Raw genomic sequence first — 22760 nt, 5'->3', positions numbered from 1 at the left:
TATCACCTCTTATCCTAGACTACTCTCATTTGCACATGGCTCAATATGAGATAATATACATATAACGGCAGATAAAATGATTTACTACTCATTTAAAATTGCACGTCAAACTTTTTATTTTACATTAATAAAAATTACATCTAAAATTGTAAAACAACCATCAAATTAATGTCTTTCTATTTTCAAAACTGTAATTACAAATTAGAAATTAGTTAAACTAGTGGTAAATTTTTAAGTATAAAAAATTTAAACAATGAAGAAATTTGTTTTCCCAAAATCTAAACTCGAAGTGTTAAATTTCCGAACAGATTCTACACTCCTATACCAAAATACACGATTCGAATCTGAATGGATATTCGAAGTTTCGAACGCCCACTTCCCGCCAAAAACCCAATCATTTTCTCTCAGCGAAAATTGAACCTGAGCGGTGGAGTGCCTGCTAGACACTCGTTTGCCACTGGCCTTAAGATTTGATTCTTAAATCGTTTGTTGTGTTCTCTGAGCGTTTAAGTTTGGATTCTGCCTAAACTTGTTTCCTTAAATGCATGTCTTAAAGATACCTATTTTGATCCTTATCAAAATACATGATTGCTATTTTTAGCAAAGATAAGTCAGTCAAAAGAAGAAAACAAAATGTCACCCTTGCCTTTGAAACAACAAACACAATCTAAACAAAACTACATCTCTCAACGAACCATTCATCGTCCTTGTTTCTAGACATAACATACCAAGAACGTAAAGAACAACAGCCTCTCTCTCTCTTTCTTGTCCTCAATCCATGGCTGCTGTTCTGATTCACGGCTTCTTCCTCCTCCTCCTCCTCATGTGTTTCTCGATCCCCCCTTCATTGCAACACGTAAGCGAGGCCGAACCGCTCATACGGTTCAAGAACTCGGTGAAGATAACCAAAGGGGATCTAAATTCATGGAGATTAGGAACAGATCCTTGCGGTGGGAAATGGTTCGGGATCTATTGCCAAAAGGGTCTCACAGTCTCAGGCATTCACGTCACGCGTCTCGGTCTCTCGGGAACCATCAGCGTCGATGATCTAAAGGCTCTCGCAAATCTAAAAACCGTCAGGCTCGACAACAACCTCCTCGCAGGTCCTCTCCCTCATTTCTTCAAACTCCGAGGCCTCAAATCCATCATGCTCTCCAACAACACCTTCTCCGGAGAGATCCCTGACGATTTCTTTAAAGACATGTCAAAGCTCAAGAGGCTGTTTCTTGATCATAACCAATTCGTTGGGAAGATCCCTTCCTCCATTATGCAGCTCCCTCATTTAGAGGAGCTTCACCTTCAAGACAATAAGTTTTCAGGAGAGATACCTCCGTTGATCGAGACCAACAAGAACCTGAAAAGCCTCGACCTCTCGAACAACCAGCTCGAAGGAGAGGTCCCGGCGGCTCTCTCGGATAGGAAAAATCTTGTCATGAAACTGGAAGGGAACGAAGCCTTGTGCGGCAAGGCGGTGAACGTTGGATGTGAGGCTATTGACCCAAAAGAAACCGGCGATGGTCTTCCCCCGCCCACCGATGGAACAGATAATTCCAACAGGACCACGATAAACGTGGTCCTGTTGGTCATCTCGTTTCTCATGATGTGTTGTATTGTTGTTGGATTTATAAAGAAGCGAAACAAGAAGCAAAATGCCGGTTTTCGCAAGCTCGACAAAGAGCGTCCAAGCGATGTCGTGGAGGTCAAGGTACCCGAATCCACGACGGTTAAAAGGTCTACTGAATCAAGCAAGAAGCGCGGTGGAAACTCCGAAGGCGGTTCTACCAAAAAAGGCTCGTCTCATGGGAAAGGTGGCGGAGGAAGAGGAGGAGGCGGAGGTATGGGTGATATCATAATGGTGAACACGGACAAGGGCTCGTTTGGTTTGCCTGATCTGATGAAGGCTGCTGCCGAGGTGCTAGGAAACGGTAGTCTTGGATCAGCTTACAAGGCGGTGATGGCCAATGGATTAGCAGTCGTGGTGAAGAGGATTAGGGATATGAATAAACTCGCAAGTGAGGCTTTTGATGTAGAGATGAGACGGTTGGGGACAATCCGACACCCTAATGTTCTTACCCCTTTAGCCTATCATTACCGTCAAGAAGAGAAGCTTGTCGTCTCTGAGTATATGCCTAAGAGCAGCTTACTTTACGTTTTACACGGTAATTCTCAATGCCTTTTTATATATAATAGGGTTAAGTCTTGATCTAGCTAGGCTCGTTTAAGCATCCTCGTATAGCCGTATATGCTAGAGACTCATATACCGCCTAGCCAGCCCTTACCGCGTTTTAGAACACTAATAATAGAGTTAAATCTTGATCTGTCTAGACTCATTTAAGCATGAGTCTACCGCCTAGCCAGCTCTTACCGCGTTTTAGAACACTGATAGTAGAATTAAATCTTGATATATACTCCATAGAATTTCTAAAACTTGTTGAACCATTTTAGTGGTCAATATAAAATCTTTGTGGGTGAAACTCGAAGGAGTAGGATAAATCTTGATTTAACCACTGAACCTAAATGAATATTTTGTGTTATTATCTCAATAGGTGACCGTGGGATACAACATTCCGAGCTAACTTGGGCGACAAGACTGAAGATAATCCAAGGAGTGGCACATGGGATGCAGTTCTTGCACGAGGAGTTTGCCTCCTACGAGCTCCCACACGGTAACCTAAAATCCAGCAATATTCTCCTCAGCGAGACCTACGAACCATTGATCAGTGACTACGCATTCTTACCGTTTCTCCAGCCAAGCAACGCACAAGCAATGTTCGCTTACAAAACTCCAGAGTTTGCGCAGAACCAACAGGTTTCTCATAAATCAGACGTCTACTGCCTCGGAATTATAGTTCTAGAGATCTTGACAGGGAAGTTTCCTTCTCAATACTTAAACACCGGTAAAGGCGGGATTGATATTGTTGAATGGGTTCAATCTTCTATTGCGGAGCACAAAGAAGAAGAACTTATCGATCCGGAGATAGGAAACAATGCTGATTCGGCGCAGCAGATGCTGGAGTTGCTGCGGATTGGGGCTGCTTGTATCGCAAGTAATCCAGATGAAAGACCTGACATGAGGGAAACTGTTAGAAGAATAGAACAAGTGAAAAAATGATGGTGAGATGCTTAGAATGCAAACGTGGTCGGGACAGTTAGATACAATACTAACGTGCAAGCAACCAGAAAAAACAAATAATTTGGGTGTGTAAATAGGAAATACGATTTTTCTTTGCAGATTGAATTGTTCTTCAAATCTCGGCAAAAACATATATACATATATACTTTTATGTTCCTTGTTCCATAAGTAAACAACAATTGTTCATTAGCATGACATATGTTTATTAGATTTACTCTTTTCTTCTTCTAGTTTTCTCTTATCGAAAAATGTTATGTAAAACATTTCAGCACTAAGAGCATTTTCACTATAAATTGATCAAGAACATATCTGAACTAACACCAAAACGTGGGCAAGAAAAATCTTAAAATCTGTGTTGTGGTAGTTTTCTTAATTTATGACGGAAAATTTACCACTTACAAGTTACTGTACAGCTACAATGTATGATATGGTTACTTTGCACATAAATTGTCAAAAAGATTATACATTTTTATATTAAAACAAGCAATCATACTATGTGTGTACATCCTACTATATAAAAAGGACTAAATTCAAAGCTTATGAGACTATCCACCTCAGCCAAAATATTATCATCCAAAAAAAAATTAGAAATAAATATTATTTAGAAGATAATTAACTAACATATGACTTTTGATATTTCTAGAAATTTCAAATTTGTAACTGCTAATTTATTAATAGAATCATATATATATATATTGAATTATGTTCTATTTTTAATCGTTAGACTTCAAAGGTAAATAAATTATTAATTTATAATATATATAGTTTATAACTTTATATTGTAGTTATAAATAAAGAGAAAATAACCGGGGAGGATGAATAAGCTCATGTAAAATTATGTAATTAAAATGGTAAAATGGTGAGTATGATGAGGTGAATCTAAGAATCCTACTATATAAAAGGGACTAAATTCAAGGCTTTTGGAACTATCCATCTCAGCCAAAATATTCTTATCCAAAAAAAATTAGAAATAAATGTCATTTAGAAGATAATTAACTAACATACGACTTTTGATATTTCTAGAAATTTCAAATTTGTAACTGCTAATTTATTAATAGAATCATATATCTATATTGAATTATGTTCTCTTTTTAATCGTTAGACTTCAAGGGTAAATAAATTATTAATTTATAATATATACAGTTTATAACTTTATATTGTAGTTATAAATAAAGAGAAAATAACCGGGGAGGGTGAAGCTCATGTAAAATTATGTAATTAAAATGGTAAAATGGTGAGTATGATGAGGTGAATCTAAGAAAATTTGTTGTACAAATTATGGTGTTTTCTTCGTCCACTATAATGATTTAAAATAAAATATATATTCACATAAATAAGTCAATATTTGTTACTTTTTTTGGTAAGATGTTAAGATTATCATTTTCTGAAAGGTTACACTGTTGTTTTTAAACAACTTTTGACAGCAAGGAAACAAAAACAACCAACAACAACTCAAGGTAAAAAAAGCCTTAAGAAAGTTTTATACAAGAAAGATAAAAAGAAGTAGAGAAGAGGAGAAAGAAGAACTTGCTGGGTAAGAGAGAAGACGGTCACGCATCATACGGTCGAGAGAGGCAATGATGACTGATGAAGGTGAGGAGACAGCTGTGAACACACGAGCATTACGCTCTTTCCACATCAGGTAGATGGCTGACTGAAAATTGAGCTTGATGACTGGAGTAGCATGCGCATCTGCGTTGACGCGAGGTTGATTGATCCATGCTGCAACAGAGTGTAGATCAGCCGGAGGAGAAATCCAAACTTCAGCAGCAAAAGGCTCCCATATCAAGCGAGAGAAAGAACACTCAAAGAAGAGATGATGGTGAGTCTCTAATTCCAGATTACAAAGGACGCACGTTCCTGAGACATTTAACCCCCAACGCCTCAAGCGATCCTTGGTTGGCAGTCTTCTCCGCAAAGCCAACCATGATATAAACGCATTACGTGGAATATGTTCCTTGAACCAAATAGTCTTGTGCCAATATTTGTTGTTGATAGTGTTTATATTCTTTTATGACATTAGTATCCATATTTTTTAGTAAACTGATCCAAAGAGATTAGTTTGTGGAGCTAACCAAACGAGGATTATAGTGTTTACTTTGGAAAAAGTAATAGGTTGAATGATAGATGGCGTGCGTGCTTTTCACATGGAAATCTGCACATATATTAAAATTGTAAGATTTGAATCATAGAGAAAATATAGTGTATGTGACTGAAGTTAGGCCATTCGGAAACTAAAGTTGGCTAAAATTTTTCTTTGTCAAAATGCATAGATGTAAATCTTATATGAATAGAGTTCTCTATTGCTTATAGCAGTGTAATAAACTTCGTGTGTAAAGGAGAAAAAATGTTAGATAAGTGAAAAAAAAATTATGATTTTTTTTCTTGTGCCTATAGGCTCTTTGCAATTTGAAGAAGAAAGAACATATTGTGTGAAAATCTTTGGCTCGGTCAAATTTTATCCAGTTGTTTATAAAACTTTTGTTATCTGATTCATGTAATTTTTCAGTGTTGATTTAAAAGCCCAAAAAACCTATCTATACTAACTTTTTGATATTTTTTTCTGTGATTTGAATTTAAAAAGAGATAAAACTTTCGATAAGTTATGTAAACTCAGAACAAGTATTTAGCTTTAGAAAGCATTTACATGTTTCAAACTTATAATATATACATATATAATGTTTAAAATTATGCATATAAAACCTATGTAAAATGTGCATGAATATGTTTCTCTTCTTTAATGTGTTAATCGTACTATATATAACATTATTTTAAATTTTCAAAAAGTTTATGTCACATACAAAAAACCATCAATAAAAAATATAATTCTCCATCTACAATAAGAAAAATGAAAAATTATAAACATATAAATTTAAATTAAGAAAACCTAACATTGGATAAACAAGAAGTTAATGTAAAAGAAAAAAGCCGACAAATAATATTATAAATAAAATAAATTTATAAGACAGAATCTGCGCGAAGCGCGGAAAAAATTTCTAGTATTCTTAAAGAGGAACATATTGATGGACCCAAAAGGCTTGAATATTGGGTAGTACTCAGTTCTAATAAGAACAAAGACATTAATTTTTGCATGCAAGTCAATTTTAATGGAAGGACCACAAAGAAATTAGGTTTTGTCTTGTTCTTTCAAAATAATTCAATTAGTTAATAATTGGAATATTATGGGCCCAGCGACTTAGCAATATTGTCCCTCTTTTGGGCTTATTCTCATCCCTGGCTTCTTCCGTATGGGTCAATATTATTTTATTACAATATTTATATATATATATATATATTTTTTTTTTATATTTGATAGTTTACCCATTTTCACAAATTGATTGATGAATAAACCACACACAAACCAACACCGCAACAACCTTTTCTATTACTGATACAATTATACTAGGGGATTAAGCTGAAAGTATTCGTATTATCGTATATCATTCGATTTTATATAATTTTCACCACTCCTTCTCTTTCTTTTTTGTTTGCTTATATTCGCTTTAATGATTTGATATGATGCTTGGAGCACTTATTATATATTCACCTTTCTCCCTAGAACATTATATTCACCTTTCAAAACGTCCACTAAAAGAAAGGGACACAAGAATAAGGAAGAAACCAGTTTGAACTTCAAAATTATTAAAATAAGTTAAATACCATAGAAAAACAATAACCAAAACAAACAAGAGCATTATTCCATTTCTCGCCATGTTCAACGATCAAGAACTAGCTCTCTCTACTATCATTAACCCCCTCTCTCCCCCCTCCCTCCTCACAAAAATTTTCATGTTGTTACATTCCCACCATATATCATTTATATAGACATACATGTCATATTATCTTATATATGCTAATTTATTTCATCCGGATATGTTGTATGCGTACTTATTTTATTTACCCCTGATCCCCCATATATATGTATACTCAGTAGAACTCCGGCTAAGTCACTAGAACTCCGGAGGAGAAAATTTGGCCAGCGGTGTAAGGAGAGGTTGAGAACTTCGATCTACATCTCTCTTTCCTTTCAACATTTGCTATATGACTCGATCGACACTCTGAGCTGCAAAAGGCCTTTTCTCCTCTGCATTAAAAGAAATTTTCAATCAAAATACAAAATCGAGTTATAAAACCATACTATACAACACCTATATTTTACTCCCAAATTATTTATACCTATAAATAAATATGTCCTGACCGTGAAGTTTCTTCCTACATAAGTAACAAGAACTGAGGAAACCCAAACCCTTAAACTCCGGCGAGTTCTCAGGAGATTCCGTACCCACATCGACCACGAAAAGTCTCTCACGACGATCCTCGTTGATCTTACTTGCGAAACACTCAAACCCATCTCTGTCATAAACCCTTGTACTACAAGATCCACTAGGAGCATGGTGACACGTTACCAACGTATAATCCTCCTCGTCCATTATGAACATCTCCTCGTCTTCTTCTTCGTCCGTGCTTCGTTCATGGCTCATGAACTGGACAGGATCAGACCGGTTGGGTTGGTTCGGTTCCGATCTAGTGATTAGACGAGTGGTTGAGTTCTCGAGTGCGGCTACAATCCCTAGCCCAACAGACCCACCAAGGTTGTCATCGTAGAATCTCTTTGAGCTGTTTCTTTGAGATATTTGTGGGAGAATCTTGAAGTCAAGTGGGCTTTTAGGGCTTGTCATCAAGACGTCAAAGAACGGAGTCGCCGCGGCCGCAGATCGGTTCACGCCGACGAGGAGCTCAGATATTTTTCCGATCATGGGGTGGGTTCTTTTGCTAAGCATGATCTTGGTCGAGAGAATTAAGGGTTTTGATCAGATCAACCTTAAAACTTAAAAAGCTGAAGAAACCTAAGAATATGAGAGAAGAAGAGGAAGATTGGTGGTGTTTCCACAAAGAAAAGATGGGAGAGAGATGTGTTATTTATGGTGGAGTTGGTGGGGAGGGTTGAGAAACTTTACACTACTTTTACTTATTGCAATATTTACAATAGATCACGTAAACTATTCTTATTTTGCGAATAAAACCCTTGCTGTTATCTTCGAAAACAAAACTAATGACGTAACAGGCCATGAAACGTATGCAGCTAATTCGAATCAAAATCTTTTTCATTTCTTTTTGTAAGAGAGAAATGGATAGCGCCCAAGGTTTTGAGAATTATACGTTATCAAAGGAATACAAGAAGGAATAAATAACAGAATAAATGAATTGATAAATTGATAAATTGGTTTAGTAATTAAGTGTATCAAATGCAGTATATTATAAGTACATGATTAAATCGTTAATTATCGTTCTGAGGATAGTCAATATACTAAGGCTTCTAAATAGTTGACGCAAATACAATTTGTCACTTCTTCATACAAATAATTGTGTGGGTGACACGGTCTTTAACTGTTAATACGTTACTTAAAATATTCAAAACTATCGGTTTGGAAATGTTTAAGCAGCGTTATAAAAATTAGTTTCAAATGCATACAATCGCAATCATCCAGCCACAAAGACAACGTTTGTAAGCAATTATGTCAAAAACCAAACGCAACCGATCTGTATTTGGCCAGACTTATACATAACAGCGACACATGCATGGTTTATTTGTTATTCAATAGTTAATGAGTGTAATATATGTGTAAGCTGAATTGACATAAACCCTAAACAATGTTTATAATAATGGTGTTTAGATTGGAAGGATTCGTTTTTGTAAGAAAATCAACAACAATATATAGAAAATTAATTTAGGAATCGACTATGAGTCTATAACACGTTAAAATACTGACAGGAGTAGTAATAACAGAGATATTAAAACGAATATGAAGATGAGGTGCCAATGAAAGAGTGGTCCACACTCCACACTGAGACACAACACATTTTTACTTTAACAAAAAGACAAACGAACACAAAGCACAAAAGGTCGAGATCAACAATGTCGTAAATAGGTCCCACAAGCTAATTAAAGAGGATTCGTTACGCACTTTCATGAGATGTGATTACGTGCCACTCATCAACAGCTCCATTGTACCCTCCACTATTATTTGCTGACTCGTATTTCTGTTTTCATATGGTCACATTTCCATACTGAGATTTCTATTCAAATGTATTTTCGAAGTATTTTAGTAACACAAAGATAAATACTCCATGATAAAATGTTTCTAAAAGTATATAAATATTTTAACTTAAACGCGGCAGAGAGCACAATATCGATATTTCAACTTAAGCCTTTCTAGTAGTTGAGATAAACAAAGAGCCCAATTAGTTGAGCCCACTTTATAAGATGCTATGTTGCCCAATGCCTATAACCAAAATATTTTAAAAGGGGTGATTAGATTTGAAAGAGAGAGACGCGAAGAAGTTTAGGGTCTGAGTGGGCACAGTAAGCAAGAAGTGGTAAATTCACCTTCCCATCACCCTAAAATCCTAAATGTCAAAAATGTCTTCTCACCTCCACAACACTCCCACATGGCTATGCACACACTCTTCTTTTTTTTTTTTTTTAACTCAACTTCAACTTGTCATTAACCAACCAAAGGGAATACATGATTTTCACCACAATAGTGATTCAACCACACTTACAACTGAGTAATCTAGTATCACCTAGAATCACTTCATTGGATCCTATGCTACCCGATGTAAATCTCAGTTGTATTTTCACCCCACTGAGAACATACTTCCCTTACGACTCAAGGAAAGCAGTCTCTTAGACCCCTACATTAGACCATACGAGACGACAACACTGAGAGCTCGAAGATGACAGACTATACAACCAGTTCCTTGAAACAGCCCGTTGCATTAAGCTCCGAATGATTGGAGTGACAAAACCGGCCTAATGCTTCTTCGCCTTGCGACGCTACACTGATGAAACAATCCACACCTCCGAGATCAAATGTCCGCTCCTTAGCCAAAAGACGAGATAAACCCGTACTGAAAAGTCGGACCTTGACGACCGCAACGTAACCGGAACAGCAAGCACAGTTTCCAATGGTGTGAAACTCCACCGTCGACCCCGACACTTACATCGTCGCGACGCTGGGATATGGAGAGCCACCGCGTACCTGCTGCAGGTTTCACCCCTCCGGTAGACTCCTCCGATGAGGCTAAAACCCACGACGCGCTGTCCACGAAAACCGGGGACCAGACCATTTTCTACGGACCGACGCACCACTCCTCCGTTTGCCACACCGCCACTCCAGACGATAGATCCAAGGTGGAGGAGGTCTCCCACTGAGTCACGCGCCGCCGCCGTGAAGAGAGCACCGGAGATCTAGAAAAGGGAAAATTGATCCGGTGACTCACCTCAGCCCTAAAAGCCGACCTCCTTCGCTTCAGCCTCTCTAAGACTCACCGCTCCTCCAAGATCGCCGCAAGTTGATCCCTTTGACCGTTTAAGTCTCCGGAAATCCCCGACGAACCAGAGCAGCAAGTATTTCGCCTTAAGGAAAAGACTAAAGGAAGAAGGCAAAAAAGAAAAGAGGAGAAGGGTTAAAGAGGAGTCCTCCGGTACCGGGCAAGGAGCCGGACCGGAGACGGGAGATCTGAAGCTTTGGTTTTTTTAGAGATGGAAGAGAGCGAAAGGAGAGAGAAGTTTTTTGGCATGTGTATGCACACACTCTTCTAATTTTACTATTCTTAACCACGTTTAAATTTATAAATTTAGTTATGTATAGATAACAAAACAATCCTCTGCACTGGTGCATAATGAAGGACGGTTAATAAAATAAATAATAATAATGAATGACGGTTCTAGCAAAGCCGGATGAAACATTTGTTTAAAGCCCTAAACTTTTTAAAAAAAATTATATATAAATAGATTCTCAAATTTGTAAAAAAAAAATTCTGGTTTCCAAATTATAAAAATCTTTCTTAGATCGTCTATAGCCCCCAAAATCTCAGGACCGACCCTGAATGTATTAGGAATATTTGATTTCACATGAATATATAAGCATCCAATGAAGTTATGTTTCTCTTAATATAATTTTTGTTTGTGAACTTAGATCATCATTATCAGTCAATTTTTGTATATCAATCTATCAGCTATATAATATTATTCTAGTTAGATTATGAAATAAGATTTTAAAACAAATAGAACCGGTTGTAATTTGACACATGTTTTAAGAGCCCTCACAATTTTGTTTGAAATATGCAAAGCAGTCTTGCTTCTTTTCCATTTCTTTGATTTATAATTCTTCTTCCCTTTGCTTCATAGTTTAAGATGTTTTAACTTCAATACACGCTAATTATTTTTTTTTTAAAAAATCTAAGAATTATACATTATACATAATAAATTTAGTCTTAATTATTTTGGTCAATGAATATGTTAAATTAATACATGTATATCTGTAACAGCTTTTAATTACTAGTTGACAACATATTCAACTAAAACAACCAAATCATGTAATTTATATTTACTTAAAGTATCTCCAATGGTGCTTCATTTGCTACTTTTTGCTTCATTTTTTACTCCATTGATACTTCATTTTTTTTTCATTTCTTCATTTTTTGAAGAATTGAACAGTATTTTTTTTCAAATTTGAAGAAATACTATTCACTTCTTCATTTTTTGAAGTTATATTTTTAATTACAGATTGATCCTTTAACTTGTTCTTAGTTTTTACTTAAATAAACTATAAGAACTAATATTTCCAACTTAATTTTAAAGTTTTTATATTATTTTTTTATTCAATTCACTTAAAATATTAAATATACTAAAAACATATTTTTCCTTTTTTTACTAATATTTTAGATGAAACACAATTACATAAATAATATAAAAACTGAAATACATGATAAACACCAAACTAAATATATAAAAAAACTTAGTACATCATAAACTAACACTTAATAATCTGGTAAACCACTTCTAGATCCACTAAGATTATTAAAACATTGTCCAAATGAAGTTGCTGCTTTAGAAGGCTGTTGAACTTGTTGGAGTTCAAATCACGAAATAAAATTTTGTTCCTTTCTTTAAATTTCTTCAAAGCATAATCCTTATAGTGTTCTTGTGTTATTTATTTGTTATGTGTACTAATTATATTATATGATAATGTTTATTTTATATTAATTAGAAATTGTGGTGAGCTATTGTTAAAATAAAATAATTGGGTAAAATTAATAAATTAGCAAAAGTAAAAGGTGTTATTGATAAATAATGATAAAACTGGAAAATTTTTTTGGAATATTCTTTTTTGAAAAAAAAATTCATTGGAAAACATACTTTTTCATTTTTTTTTAAGAACTTCATATTTTGAAGAAAAAAAAATGAAATTTACCATTGGAGATGTTATTTTTTTTTTTTGAATTGAAAATGTTATTACCATTTAATAATGTGAAAAGAAAGAAAGAAAACTCAAAAAGGAAGGTAATTAACTGTACATTTGCTCAATAAAAGTTGTCTTGACTTCCCTTTCTTCAACGCCTTAACAAGATAGTTTCTTTCCTCATTATTTTCTTCTTCTTCATCTTCTTTAACAAAATGTCAGACTCTCAAACTATGGCCAGCGAATCAAGAACCAGTTGGGTTCTCCCTTACAAGACCAAGAACTTGAAAGACGATTACGTTCTTGATCGTGTGCTCGGACAAGGACAGTTTGGAACCACTTTCCTCTGTACTCATAGCGAGACGGGTCAAAAGCTTGCCTGCAAATCTATACCCAAAAGGAAGCTTCTTTGTCAAGAAGATTGCGATGACGTTTTGAGGGAGATCCAGATAATGCATCACTTGTCTGAATACCCCAACGTTGTCCGGATACAAAGCACGTACGAGGATGCCAACGACGTGCACCTTGTGATGGAGCTTTGCGAAGGTGGTGAGTTGTTTGATAGAATCGAGAAGAAAGGTCATTATAGTGAGAGAGAAGCAGCTAAGCTCATCAAGACCATTGTGGCGGTCGTGGAGGCTTGTCACTCTCTTGGTGTTATGCATAGAGATCTTAAGCCTGAGAACTTCTTGTTCTCTTCTGATGATGAAGATGCTTCGCTTAAATCTACCGACTTTGGCCTCTCTGTTTTCTGCAAACCAGGTCTCATTTTGATTCTTTCCACCTTTGACTTTTGTATATTCTTCTTCTTTTGAATAGGGTCTCCACTTTGTGGGGTCCCAAATCTTTTTTTGTTTTGTTATATATAACATGCATAAATGTTAATATATGGTAAATGTTAACTAATAAATAAATAAAATTATTATAAAAATAGAAACGAATATTAGTTTAGTTTTATAAAATTATTATTAAAATAAATAGACTATCTCTTTATTGCAATTAAGTTTATAGTTTAATTTTTTTTTGAACTTTTTTTTTACAATAATAATTTTATTATTTTAAATTAGTCACCAGTTCAGAAATATAAATCAGTGGCACATAAACAACATGGTATATAGAAAGAAATTTTCTCTTAATATAGTATACAATTTGGATTATTTATTTTTAAAATAAATATTACAATAATTAAAAAAAATCAAATAATAATAATTTATTTTGAATAGCGTCCCTAAAATCTAAGGACTAGTTCTGCTGGTTTGGTCCATGAGATACTGTTTCATTGAACCCTTGTTTGTGTGTGTTTTGGGCACGCATCCCTTTGTTTCTGTCAGGTGCAACGTTTACACAACTTGTTGGAAGTGCATACTATGTGGCACCTGAGGTTTTACATAGGCATTACGGCCGTGAATGTGACGTATGGAGTGCTGGAGTTATCCTCTACATTATGTTATGTGGTTTTGCTCCTTTTGATGCTGGTTAGATTCTCCAGTGCCTCTCTTTCTTTCTCTTTGCGTTTCAATTTCTCAATCTCATCATGTGTCCTATTTTGTATCCAGGAACTCAATATGGGATCTTCAGAAAGATTTTACAGGGTAAGCTGGACTTTGAGACCAGTCCTTGGCCTAGCATTTCCGAGAGTGCCAAGGACCTTATAAAGAAAATGCTTGAGAGCAATCCAAAGAAAAGGCTAACTGCTCATCAAGTCTTGTGTAAGCAGCTCTCACCTTTTGAGAGCTTAGACTGTGATGTATATATTCTTGCTATGTGTGTTGATTCATGTGTTGTTATTTTTTCAGGTCACCCTTGGATTGTGGATGATACTGTTGCTCCAGATAAACCACTGGACTTCGCAGTAGTGTCTCGCCTGAAAAGGTTCTCTGCAATGAACAAACTTAAGAAGATGGCTTTACGTATAGTTGCAGAGAGACTATCTGAGGAAGAAATCGGTGGGCTCAAAGAACTGTTCAAGATGATAGACACAGACAACAGTGGGACCATCACGTTTGAAGAGTTGAAAGATAGTATCAGACGTGTTGGGTCAGAGCTTGTGGAATCAGAGATCCAAGAACTCCTGCAAGCAGTACCTAGCAACTCTCTTCTCATATATTAACTTTCACTAAGTAAAATCCAGTATCATCTTATGATTGTGTGTGTGTGTATCAGGCTGATGTTGATGAAAGTGGAACAATTGACTATGGAGAGTTTTTGGCTGCAACAATCCACTTGAACAAGCTGGAGAGAGAGGAGAATCTAGTGGCTGCATTCTCTTTCTTTGACAAAGATGCAAGTGGTTGCATCACTATTGATGAACTCCAACAGGCTTGGAATCAGTTTGGTATAAAGGATCCACATCTTGATGAAATGATCAATGACATTGATCAAGACAATGTAAGTATTAGTTACACAAAGATCTTTTGATTGTTTCCTTATGAAGGAGCTAGGATGAATGTCAATGGTGTTTCAATTCTTGTAGGATGGACAGATAGACTATGGAGAGTTTGTGGCAATGATGAGGAAAGGCAATGGCAATGTTGGAATCAGCAGGAGAACAATGAGGAACACTCTCAGCTTTGAGAGTCCTCCTCCTCAAGAGTCAAATGAATGATTTAAACTTTTTATTTTACCGAAATTTTCTTGATAGAACTTGCTGTTTCTGTTTAATTCCAACTCTGACTAGTGTAATTGGAATTAAGCTCTTACCAATTATCAAACTTTGATCTTACCATGGGAAATGACAGAGTACAATGTAACCTTATCAAGTGCTAGGAGAAACACATAAAGAATTGCTTAATGATGCAGAAGATGAACAAAGCTCTCTAGAAGACAACAGTGTCAAGCGTGGTGCCTAGTGAGGGACAAAGCTCTCTAGCAGTTACTTAACAAAATTATTGAAAGGCATTTTATTTAGTAAGGTAACTTGGAAGAAGTAGTAGATGGTTGTAAAATGTAAACAACATGAGTGAGAATCACAATGTCGTGTTAAAGAAAAAAATATTCGACGCAAACAACTAGTAATAACATTGTTAGAGGATATAAAGATGAGATGCGGTGTGTCTAGTAACATGCATAAGATTAATCCAGGAGATGCATGATACATGACTAATCAGATTAATAGCAACGGCCAATTGTTACAGCCAAGCAAAAACGAGTCTTATAAATGTCAGCCGCCGAATAAATGGATCAATGTAATTAATGAAAGTCATGCTATATGTAGATCTATTCAGTGCTAAAATGACATGAAATATATCGAAATGGCATAAGCGAACAAGTTCAGTACTATTCTGAGATGACATGACCACGAGTCCATGACCACTTAGATTTTCTCTTATGTTAGAATCAGATTTTCATCATGAAAAATTTTCTTTTTAACATTTTCACCAATAAATAGAGTATATAATTTATACTTCTAAAATCTTAATTTTTCCTCTTCTATTTCGCTAATAAGCTTCTCTAATTTTAGTTTCATTCCCGTAGAGGAGTGTACGATGACTGTTTCCGTACCTCCTTTTTATTCTCTTTTATCAACAAAAAAATCTAACGAACATGATCTATACACAGGATTAGTTTCCTAAGTTTTTGTCTAAATGTTATCCACAAATCCTCCTTTTGCGATAAAAGTTAAGCAACATACTCTCTTTTAATTTAGAAAACTAAAACGAAAATTCCTCTTTTGATTATCTTTCCTAAGTGTTCGCCTGATGCACATTATTTAAAGTATTTATTTCTCAATCAGTTCATATAATTTGAGAGTTCACTTGAGTTTTTGAAATGATAACAAGTTATATTTAAGGGAAACTATAAAAAATATCTCGTAATTCTATTTGCTCTTATCAAATTTAAAACATAATAAAGTTTCTTTTATAAGAAAAATCAATAATGAAGTCATGACTTATAACAATTTTGTGAAATGATAATTCAGTCTGAAATAAAATATCCTAGTCAATCAGTGAAAATAACAAGATAAACTTAACCAGTGGCAAAACAAGAAGATAACCTAGTCAATCCTTAAAATCGAAAAATCTAAAATTAGATTTGAAGCTTAATTGTTGGTTTTTATAAAAACTAACTTAATTTTTTCCGTGCATTCCAATCCTAAAATTTTAATTAAGTTATTGGATAAATAATCTACAAAAATAAACTAAAGCGAATATATGCATGTGTATAACAGCTCCACAAAAACACATCAAATCCATCGGACATTGTTTTATGCATAAATATTTGAATTTAAGTGCTAATTTTAGTTTATAAAACAAAGTAAATATTTATGAAATGAAAAGAACTACAAATAGTTTTTTTGGTCTATTTCATATATTCAAATCACATTTGTTTCTCGTATTAAACTTAGTCAATCCTAGAAATAAGTTTAATTAAGATATTAAACAAACAAATATAAAAAATCGTAGGTTGTTGTTATTCTCTCAAAGTGACTATAAAAACATCTCATCTAAACACAATTCCAATGCAATCGTTTTCTGCAGTAGAAACACAACACTAAAGCTATGAAAATGAAGCAGTTCAATCTCTTATCCTTGTTCCTCATCCTCATTACTTTCTTTGGTTCGGCTAATTCAACCATTGTCTCTCATGATGAACGTGCTATCACCATCGATGGACAACGCCGAATCCTTCTTTCAGGCTCCATTCACTATCCACGAAGCACTTCTGATGTATTTACTTACACGTCACATCATTTGTAAATTTGTTTCGTCTTCTGCAAGTAATATTTATCCTTTTTTTTTATTGTACTTTTGCAGATGTGGCCAGATCTCATCAGCAAAGCCAAAGATGGTGGGTTAGATACCATTGAGACCTATGTTTTTTGGAACGCACATGAACCGTCACGTAGGCAATATGATTTCTCAGGAAATCTTGATCTTGTTCGTTTCATTAAAACCATCCAAAGCGCGGGTCTTTACTCTGTTCTTCGCATTGGACCGTACGTTTGCGCGGAATGGAACTATGGAGGCTTCCCGGTGTGGCTGCACAATATGCCTAACATGAAATTCCGAACAATTAATCCCGGTTTCATGGTATAACCAAACTTCTTCAGTTTTACAAATCTTTTTATATTCATTATTTTTTAATTTTTCTAATGTTTTCTTCATTCTCTTTATACAGAATGAAATGCAAAATTTCACTACGAAAATCGTAAACATGATGAAGGAAGAGAGCCTCTTTGCTTCACAAGGAGGTCCAATCATCCTAGCTCAGGTACATTATTACAAATGTTATGGCAACATTACATTTATATCATAATGTCTTTCCTCTATATTAATAAAAATGGATTTTATTGAAAAAACTTGTTCGCTTATATTTAGATCGAGAATGAGTATGGGAACGTGATCTCATCCTATGGAGCGGAGGGTAAAGCCTACATTGATTGGTGTGCCAACATGGCTAACTCTCTAGACATAGGTGTTCCATGGATTATGTGCCAACAACCCCATGCTCCTCAGCCTATGATCGAGACATGCAATGGATTTTATTGTGACCAATACAAACCAAGCAACCCGAGCAGCCCAAAGATGTGGACAGAGAATTGGACTGGCTGGTTCAAAAACTGGGGAGGCAAACATCCTTATAGAACCGCTGAAGATCTTGCTTTTTCCGTTGCTAGGTTTTTTCAAACGGGAGGAACTTTCCAAAACTATTACATGGTAAGATTCAGCTACATGCAAAAATATTTGTAAAATTAGTTAATTATATTTACTAAACTCCTTTTTGTTAAGAGATTTGGTTACTAACTTTTTTGTTCATTTGTTATATGCATGTGCGACAATGTACAGTACCATGGTGGTACTAACTTTGGAAGAGTTGCAGGAGGTCCATACATCACCACTTCATATGATTACGATGCTCCTCTCGATGAATATGGTAATAACTTCACACTTTATATATATATATATATATATATAAATCGCTTAAAATGTTGGTTAATACAGTCTTAACGTATATCTATATTTAACAGGTAACTTGAACCAACCGAAATGGGGTCACTTGAAACAGCTACACACGTTGTTGAAATCCATGGAGAAGCCTTTAACTTACGGCAATATCTCAACAATCGATCTTGGCAATTCCGTCACGGTTAGACCCGATCATGTTTCCATATTTTTCCCTTCTTGACAATAAAACTATATGGTATCATTAAACCACTTGTTGTATCTTTGAAAAGGCTACGGTTTACTCAACAAACGAAAAATCAAGCTGCTTCATCGGTAATGTGAACGCAACTGCGGATGCTTTGGTCAACTTCAAAGGGAAAGACTACAATGTACCGGCTTGGTCCGTGAGTGTTATTCCTGACTGCGATAAAGAGGCTTATAACACTGCAAGAGTGAATACTCAGACATCAATCATTACCGAAGACTCTTGTGATGAGCCTGAGAAGCTGAAATGGACATGGAGACCCGAGTTTACTACTCAGAAGACCATTCTCAAAGGCAGTGGAGACCTCATTGCCAAGGGTCTTGTAGACCAAAAAGACGTTACAAATGATGCTAGTGACTATCTTTGGTACATGACTAGGTAATATATATATATATATATGAACCAATTAAATATTTCTCTTTTATATTTTTGTTAATTCTTATGACCGTTTAAATCGTGATTCAAACATTAGCTCTATAGAAAGTCACATGATGAGTATTCCACTGTACCAAGATTGTACAATTTTAACTGATTTTTTTGTATGGTTTTGATACTAATTTTGAACTAGGGTTCATCTCGACAAGAAAGATCCAATTTGGAGCAGAAACATGTCGCTAAGGGTTCATAGCAACGCTCATGTTCTTCATGCTTACGTCAATGGAAAATACGTAGGTAACCAAATCGTGAGGGACAACAAATTCGATTACAGATTTGAGAAGAAGGTCAACCTTGTTCACGGGACTAACCACCTCGCACTTCTCAGCGTTTCAGTTGGACTACAGGTAAAAAAACAAAACCATATATAGCTTATTAAATGTAAAATTTATTGTGAAAATTTTGAAATTGTGGTCTTAATGTGCTTTAGAATTATGGACCTTTCTTTGAGAGTGGTCCAACTGGAATCAACGGTCCTGTGAAATTAGTCGGATACAAAGGAGATGAAACGGTCGAGAAAGATCTATCGAAGCATCAATGGGACTACAAGATTGGTTTGAACGGATTCAACAACAAACTTTTCAGCTTGAAATCTGCTAATCACCACCAACTTAAATGGTCAACCGAAAAGCTACCAGCTGATCGGATGTTGTCATGGTACAAGGTCAGTATCACCTAAAAATATTTCTCTAAAAAACCATTTGATATTGCAAATAAGCAAGCTTCTTACAAGAAATGTTAACTCTCCAGGCAAATTTCAAGGCTCCTCTTGGTAAAGATCCCGTGATTGTAGACTTGAATGGCCTTGGAAAAGGAGAGGTTTGGATCAACGGTCAGAGCATCGGACGTTACTGGCCAAGCTTTAACTCTAGTGAAGACGGTTGCACCGAGGAATGTGACTACCGTGGGGAGTATGGAAGCGACAAATGTGCTTTTATGTGCGGCAAACCAACTCAGAGATGGTAAACTTAAATGAAAATAACTCATGATTCTTTTATTATTTTTATTTTGATATGCCTTTGTTTCAACTTTTACCAAACTTTTGACTCATAATTAAAAAATGGTTCGTTTCACTGAAAATTTATCTGAATTGATGGATCTTTAACGGCCTAATTCTTGTAGGTACCATGTTCCACGATCATTCTTGAATGATAAAGGACACAACACTATCACACTATTCGAAGAGATGGGTGGTGACCCCTCAATGGTGAAGTTCAAGACGGTTGTTACCGGAAGAGTTTGTGCCAAGGCTCATGAGCACAACAAAGTGGAGTTGTCTTGCAACAACCGGCCAATATCAGCCGTCAAGTTTGCGAGCTTCGGAAATCCGTCTGGCCTTTGTGGGTCATTCGCGGCTGGTACGTGCGAAGGAGCCAAGGATGCTGCAAAGATCGTGGCTAAAGAGTGTGTTGGAAAACTCAACTGCACTATGAATGTGTCTTCCCACAAGTTTGGATCTACTAATTTGGACTGTGGAGATTCACCTAAGCGATTGTTTGTGGAACTGGAGTGCTAGATTAGATCTTTATCTCTAGGCTATCTAGCTAGTGATTGCAATAATTCTCTTAAATAATTTAGATAGCTTTTCTGGTTAAATAATGTTTCTTGTTTTTTTTTTTTGATCCATCATAATTTTTTAGATGGATCGGATGTAGGGTTGTGGAAATAAATATTAAGATCAAATAAAAACTCATTCTTAAATATTTTTCCTTGAGTTGTTTATTTATGAGAATTTTTATACACAATAAACTACCGATTACAACCAAAAACTATCACTTGGTCTATGAAAATCTTGTTTTGCCTAGTGTAAAATATTTTGAGATTAATTAGATCAATAAACAATGTTTTTTACATCAATAAACAATGTTATATATTGAGTAATAAAATGTTTTTTTTAATGTAAAAAACAATGTGGTTTTGGTGTATAATATCGTTTTTAAATGATTTTGAATAATTTTAAGAAATAAACTTAAAAAAAAAAAAAACTTAAACAAAAACAACCTCAAAATGATGTTTAAAAACCGTCCCAAAATGATTAGTTAAGTTCAAGACAAAAAGGGATTAGGTGACGACCCGACCGGACACGACCCGTAAAACCCACCCGGTAGAGAGTTGTAGATAGAGTTCTTCTGCAATAAAAAGGGCAAGTCTTTTGTGTGTCCGTTTCTAGTCTATCTCTTGTGCAACTCTTAGGGTTTTTATCCTCCAAAGTCACAGTGCCCCTTCTTCTCTTATCCTCAAGGTATGAATCGATTCTCTTTACTCCCACACTCTCTGTAATTCACAACGAGAATTGACCATAAAGGTTGGAACTTTGGGCGGAGAAACTAATCGGGTTCGCTCAATAGTAATTGGGTTTTGCTGAAATGTAGTGAAATCTCCATTTCAATAGTAATAGTTTTATGTGTGTTTGAAGGACAGCAGAAATGGCGGCGACTCAACTTACAGCATCACCAGTGACTGTGTCAGCTAGGAGCTTAGCCTCACTCAGAGCTTCGAGTGCCAAGTTTGGAACTTTGAAACCAGGCACCCTTAAGCAGAGCCAGTTCCGTTCTTTCGTTGTCAGAGCTGCTTCTGTGGTTGCTCCTAAGGTACTACTTGTTCACTTCTTTGTTTTTTTATTCATCCTTGTTTTTGTTGGTCTGAATGAACATTTTTGATTGAACATGTGGAACTTATCTGAATGTTAGCTTGCTGTTTGTATAGCTCTGGTTCATTCTTTTTTTTATTGTAGCTTTAGATGCTTCAAGCTTGGTTTGTAACTTAATGACGCCTTGTACTTCCTTCTCTTTTAGTTATGACTTACGTTTTTTTCCCTTGTCCTGTTTACAGTATACTTCAATTAAGCCGTTGGGAGATAGAGTTTTGGTGAAGATCAAGGAGGCAGAGGAGAAGACTATGGGAGGTATCTTACTTCCATCCACAGCTCAATCAAAGCCTCAAGGAGGTGAAGTCGTTGCTGTGGGTGAAGGAAGAACTATTGGGAAGAACAAAATCGACATAGATGTCCCTGTAACGGCCTCTCAAACCTCTCTTTCTTTTGTTTGCTTCGTTGTGTGCTAACAAATTTATCTGAAATGACTTTCTTTTTTTCTATTGGTGTAGACTGGCGCGCAAATTATTTACTCCAAATACGCAGGAACTGAGGTGGAGTTCAACGATGTTCAGCATCTTATTCTCAAGGAAGATGATATTGTTGGCCTTCTTGAGACCGAGGACATAAAAGATCTCAAGCCCTTGAATGACCGAGTCTTCATTAAGGTTGTGCTTATTTTAATCATCATATTAGTTTGTACACGCAACAACAGTGGTAACAAGAGGAAGTTTTGTTTTTGATATTTATGAGTTTAGGTAGCTGAGGCTGAGGAGAAAACAGCTGGAGGGTTGTTGCTAACCGAGACTACCAAAGAGAAGCCTTCTATTGGCACGGTAAGCGCACACATGATATCATCATGTCCATCTTTATCGCTCATACAGAAGTGTCAATTATACAAAATCTCTTCTGTGTTTTGTTGGCAGGTGATAGCAGTTGGACCAGGTTCTCTAGATGAGGAAGGTAAGCGTCAGCCACTATCAATATCAACTGGAAGCACAGTTCTTTACTCCAAGTATGCTGGTAATGACTTCAAGGGCAAAGATGGTTCCAACTACATCGCCCTGAGAGCTTCAGATGTGATGGCTATCCTTTCTTAGTTTATATCTTTGTAACCTGCAATTTGTATCCCAATTGTGGAAATTTTTCATAAACGGCTTCAGCATTATCTGAAATAAAGACTTGAGTTTTCTTATTTGGT

General features: G+C 35.7%; 5 protein-coding genes across 9 annotated transcripts; 4 read left to right on the top strand and 1 right to left on the bottom strand.

The window, feature by feature from the left end:
- The first annotated feature begins 462 nt into the window (after window positions 1-462).
- LOC106370438 (pollen receptor-like kinase 6) lies at window positions 463-3322 on the top strand. Its single transcript, XM_013810445.3, has 2 exons — window positions 463-2159; window positions 2547-3322. Exons 1-2 carry the CDS (start codon window positions 779-781, stop codon window positions 3110-3112), a joined length of 1947 nt encoding a protein of 648 aa, XP_013665899.2. The 5' UTR covers window positions 463-778; the 3' UTR covers window positions 3113-3322.
- A 3421-nt stretch (window positions 3323-6743) lies between these two features.
- BNAA10G14810D (FCS-Like Zinc finger 14) lies at window positions 6744-8055 on the bottom strand. 2 transcript variants are annotated; one of them, XM_013811814.3, is made up of 2 exons: window positions 7310-8055; window positions 6744-7217 (listed from the first exon to the last, which is right to left on the bottom strand). In XM_013811814.3, the coding sequence occupies exons 1-2, from the start codon at window positions 7912-7914 to the stop codon at window positions 7076-7078; spliced, it is 747 nt and encodes a 248-aa protein (XP_013667268.1). In that variant the 5' UTR covers window positions 7915-8055; the 3' UTR covers window positions 6744-7075. The 2 variants fall into 2 exon arrangements, with proteins under 2 accessions (XP_013667268.1, XP_022549108.1); XM_022693387.2 differs by having other exon boundaries at window positions 7332-8044.
- Window positions 8056-8279: 224 nt separating this feature from the next.
- Window positions 8280-15172, top strand: LOC106370437 (calcium-dependent protein kinase 12-like). Its single transcript, XM_013810444.3, has 6 exons — window positions 8280-13143; window positions 13713-13856; window positions 13938-14090; window positions 14178-14461; window positions 14545-14769; window positions 14855-15172. The coding sequence occupies exons 1-6, from the start codon at window positions 12597-12599 to the stop codon at window positions 14984-14986; spliced, it is 1485 nt and encodes a 494-aa protein (XP_013665898.2). The 5' UTR covers window positions 8280-12596; the 3' UTR covers window positions 14987-15172.
- Window positions 15173-16829: 1657 nt separating this feature from the next.
- Window positions 16830-20667, top strand: LOC106370436 (beta-galactosidase-like). The gene is made up of 11 exons (XM_013810442.3): window positions 16830-17048; window positions 17136-17411; window positions 17500-17592; window positions 17700-18038; window positions 18168-18255; window positions 18350-18468; window positions 18557-18909; window positions 19100-19313; window positions 19397-19630; window positions 19717-19928; window positions 20089-20667. Exons 1-11 carry the CDS (start codon window positions 16881-16883, stop codon window positions 20480-20482), a joined length of 2490 nt encoding a protein of 829 aa, XP_013665896.2. The 5' UTR covers window positions 16830-16880; the 3' UTR covers window positions 20483-20667.
- Window positions 20668-21017: 350 nt separating this feature from the next.
- On the top strand, window positions 21018-22754 carry LOC106376593 (20 kDa chaperonin, chloroplastic). Of its 4 annotated transcripts, none has more exons than XM_048743091.1 (6): window positions 21018-21208; window positions 21383-21557; window positions 21799-21978; window positions 22072-22227; window positions 22318-22395; window positions 22486-22754. In XM_048743091.1, the coding sequence occupies exons 2-6, from the start codon at window positions 21393-21395 to the stop codon at window positions 22657-22659; spliced, it is 753 nt and encodes a 250-aa protein (XP_048599048.1). In that variant the 5' UTR covers window positions 21018-21208; window positions 21383-21392; the 3' UTR covers window positions 22660-22754. The 4 variants fall into 4 exon arrangements, with proteins under 4 accessions (XP_048599048.1, XP_013672138.2, XP_013672137.2 ...); XM_013816684.3 differs by having other exon boundaries at window positions 21023-21208; window positions 21391-21557; XM_013816683.3 differs by having other exon boundaries at window positions 21046-21208; window positions 21388-21557.
- The last annotated feature ends 6 nt before the right edge of the window (window positions 22755-22760 follow it).

This window comes from Brassica napus, chromosome A10, assembly GCF_020379485.1.
Source record: "Brassica napus cultivar Da-Ae chromosome A10, Da-Ae, whole genome shotgun sequence".
In the NCBI taxonomy this organism is placed as follows: Eukaryota; Viridiplantae; Streptophyta; class Magnoliopsida; order Brassicales; family Brassicaceae; genus Brassica; species Brassica napus.
This window is presented reverse-complemented; position numbering and strand designations above follow the sequence as displayed.

Bases quoted from the DNA above. Each gene is read 5' to 3' on its own strand.
- LOC106370438 (XM_013810445.3), top strand. From the start codon at position 779: ATGGCTGCTGTTCTGATTCACGGCTTCTTCCTCCTCCTCCTCCTCATG. The intron at 2,160-2,546 runs GTAATTCTCAAT...TTATCTCAATAG, and splicing joins CTTACTTTACGTTTTACACG to GTGACCGTGGGATACAACAT.
- BNAA10G14810D (XM_013811814.3), bottom strand. From the start codon at position 7,914: ATGCTTAGCAAAAGAACCCACCCCATGATCGGAAAAATATCTGAGCTC. The intron at 7,218-7,309 runs GTATAAATAATT...CTTTTAATGCAG, and splicing joins CAGGACATATTTATTTATAG to AGGAGAAAAGGCCTTTTGCA.
- LOC106370437 (XM_013810444.3), top strand. From the start codon at position 12,597: ATGTCAGACTCTCAAACTATGGCCAGCGAATCAAGAACCAGTTGGGTT. The intron at 14,462-14,544 runs GTACCTAGCAAC...TGTGTGTATCAG, and splicing joins TCCAAGAACTCCTGCAAGCA to GCTGATGTTGATGAAAGTGG. The intron at 14,770-14,854 runs GTAAGTATTAGT...CAATTCTTGTAG, and splicing joins ATGACATTGATCAAGACAAT to GATGGACAGATAGACTATGG.
- LOC106370436 (XM_013810442.3), top strand. From the start codon at position 16,881: ATGAAAATGAAGCAGTTCAATCTCTTATCCTTGTTCCTCATCCTCATT. The intron at 17,593-17,699 runs GTACATTATTAC...GCTTATATTTAG, and splicing joins GTCCAATCATCCTAGCTCAG to ATCGAGAATGAGTATGGGAA. The intron at 18,910-19,099 runs GTAATATATATA...ATTTTGAACTAG, and splicing joins TATCTTTGGTACATGACTAG to GGTTCATCTCGACAAGAAAG.
- LOC106376593 (XM_048743091.1), top strand. From the start codon at position 21,393: ATGGCGGCGACTCAACTTACAGCATCACCAGTGACTGTGTCAGCTAGG. The intron at 21,979-22,071 runs GTAACGGCCTCT...CTATTGGTGTAG, and splicing joins AAATCGACATAGATGTCCCT to ACTGGCGCGCAAATTATTTA. The intron at 22,396-22,485 runs GTAAGCGCACAC...TTTTGTTGGCAG, and splicing joins AGAAGCCTTCTATTGGCACG to GTGATAGCAGTTGGACCAGG.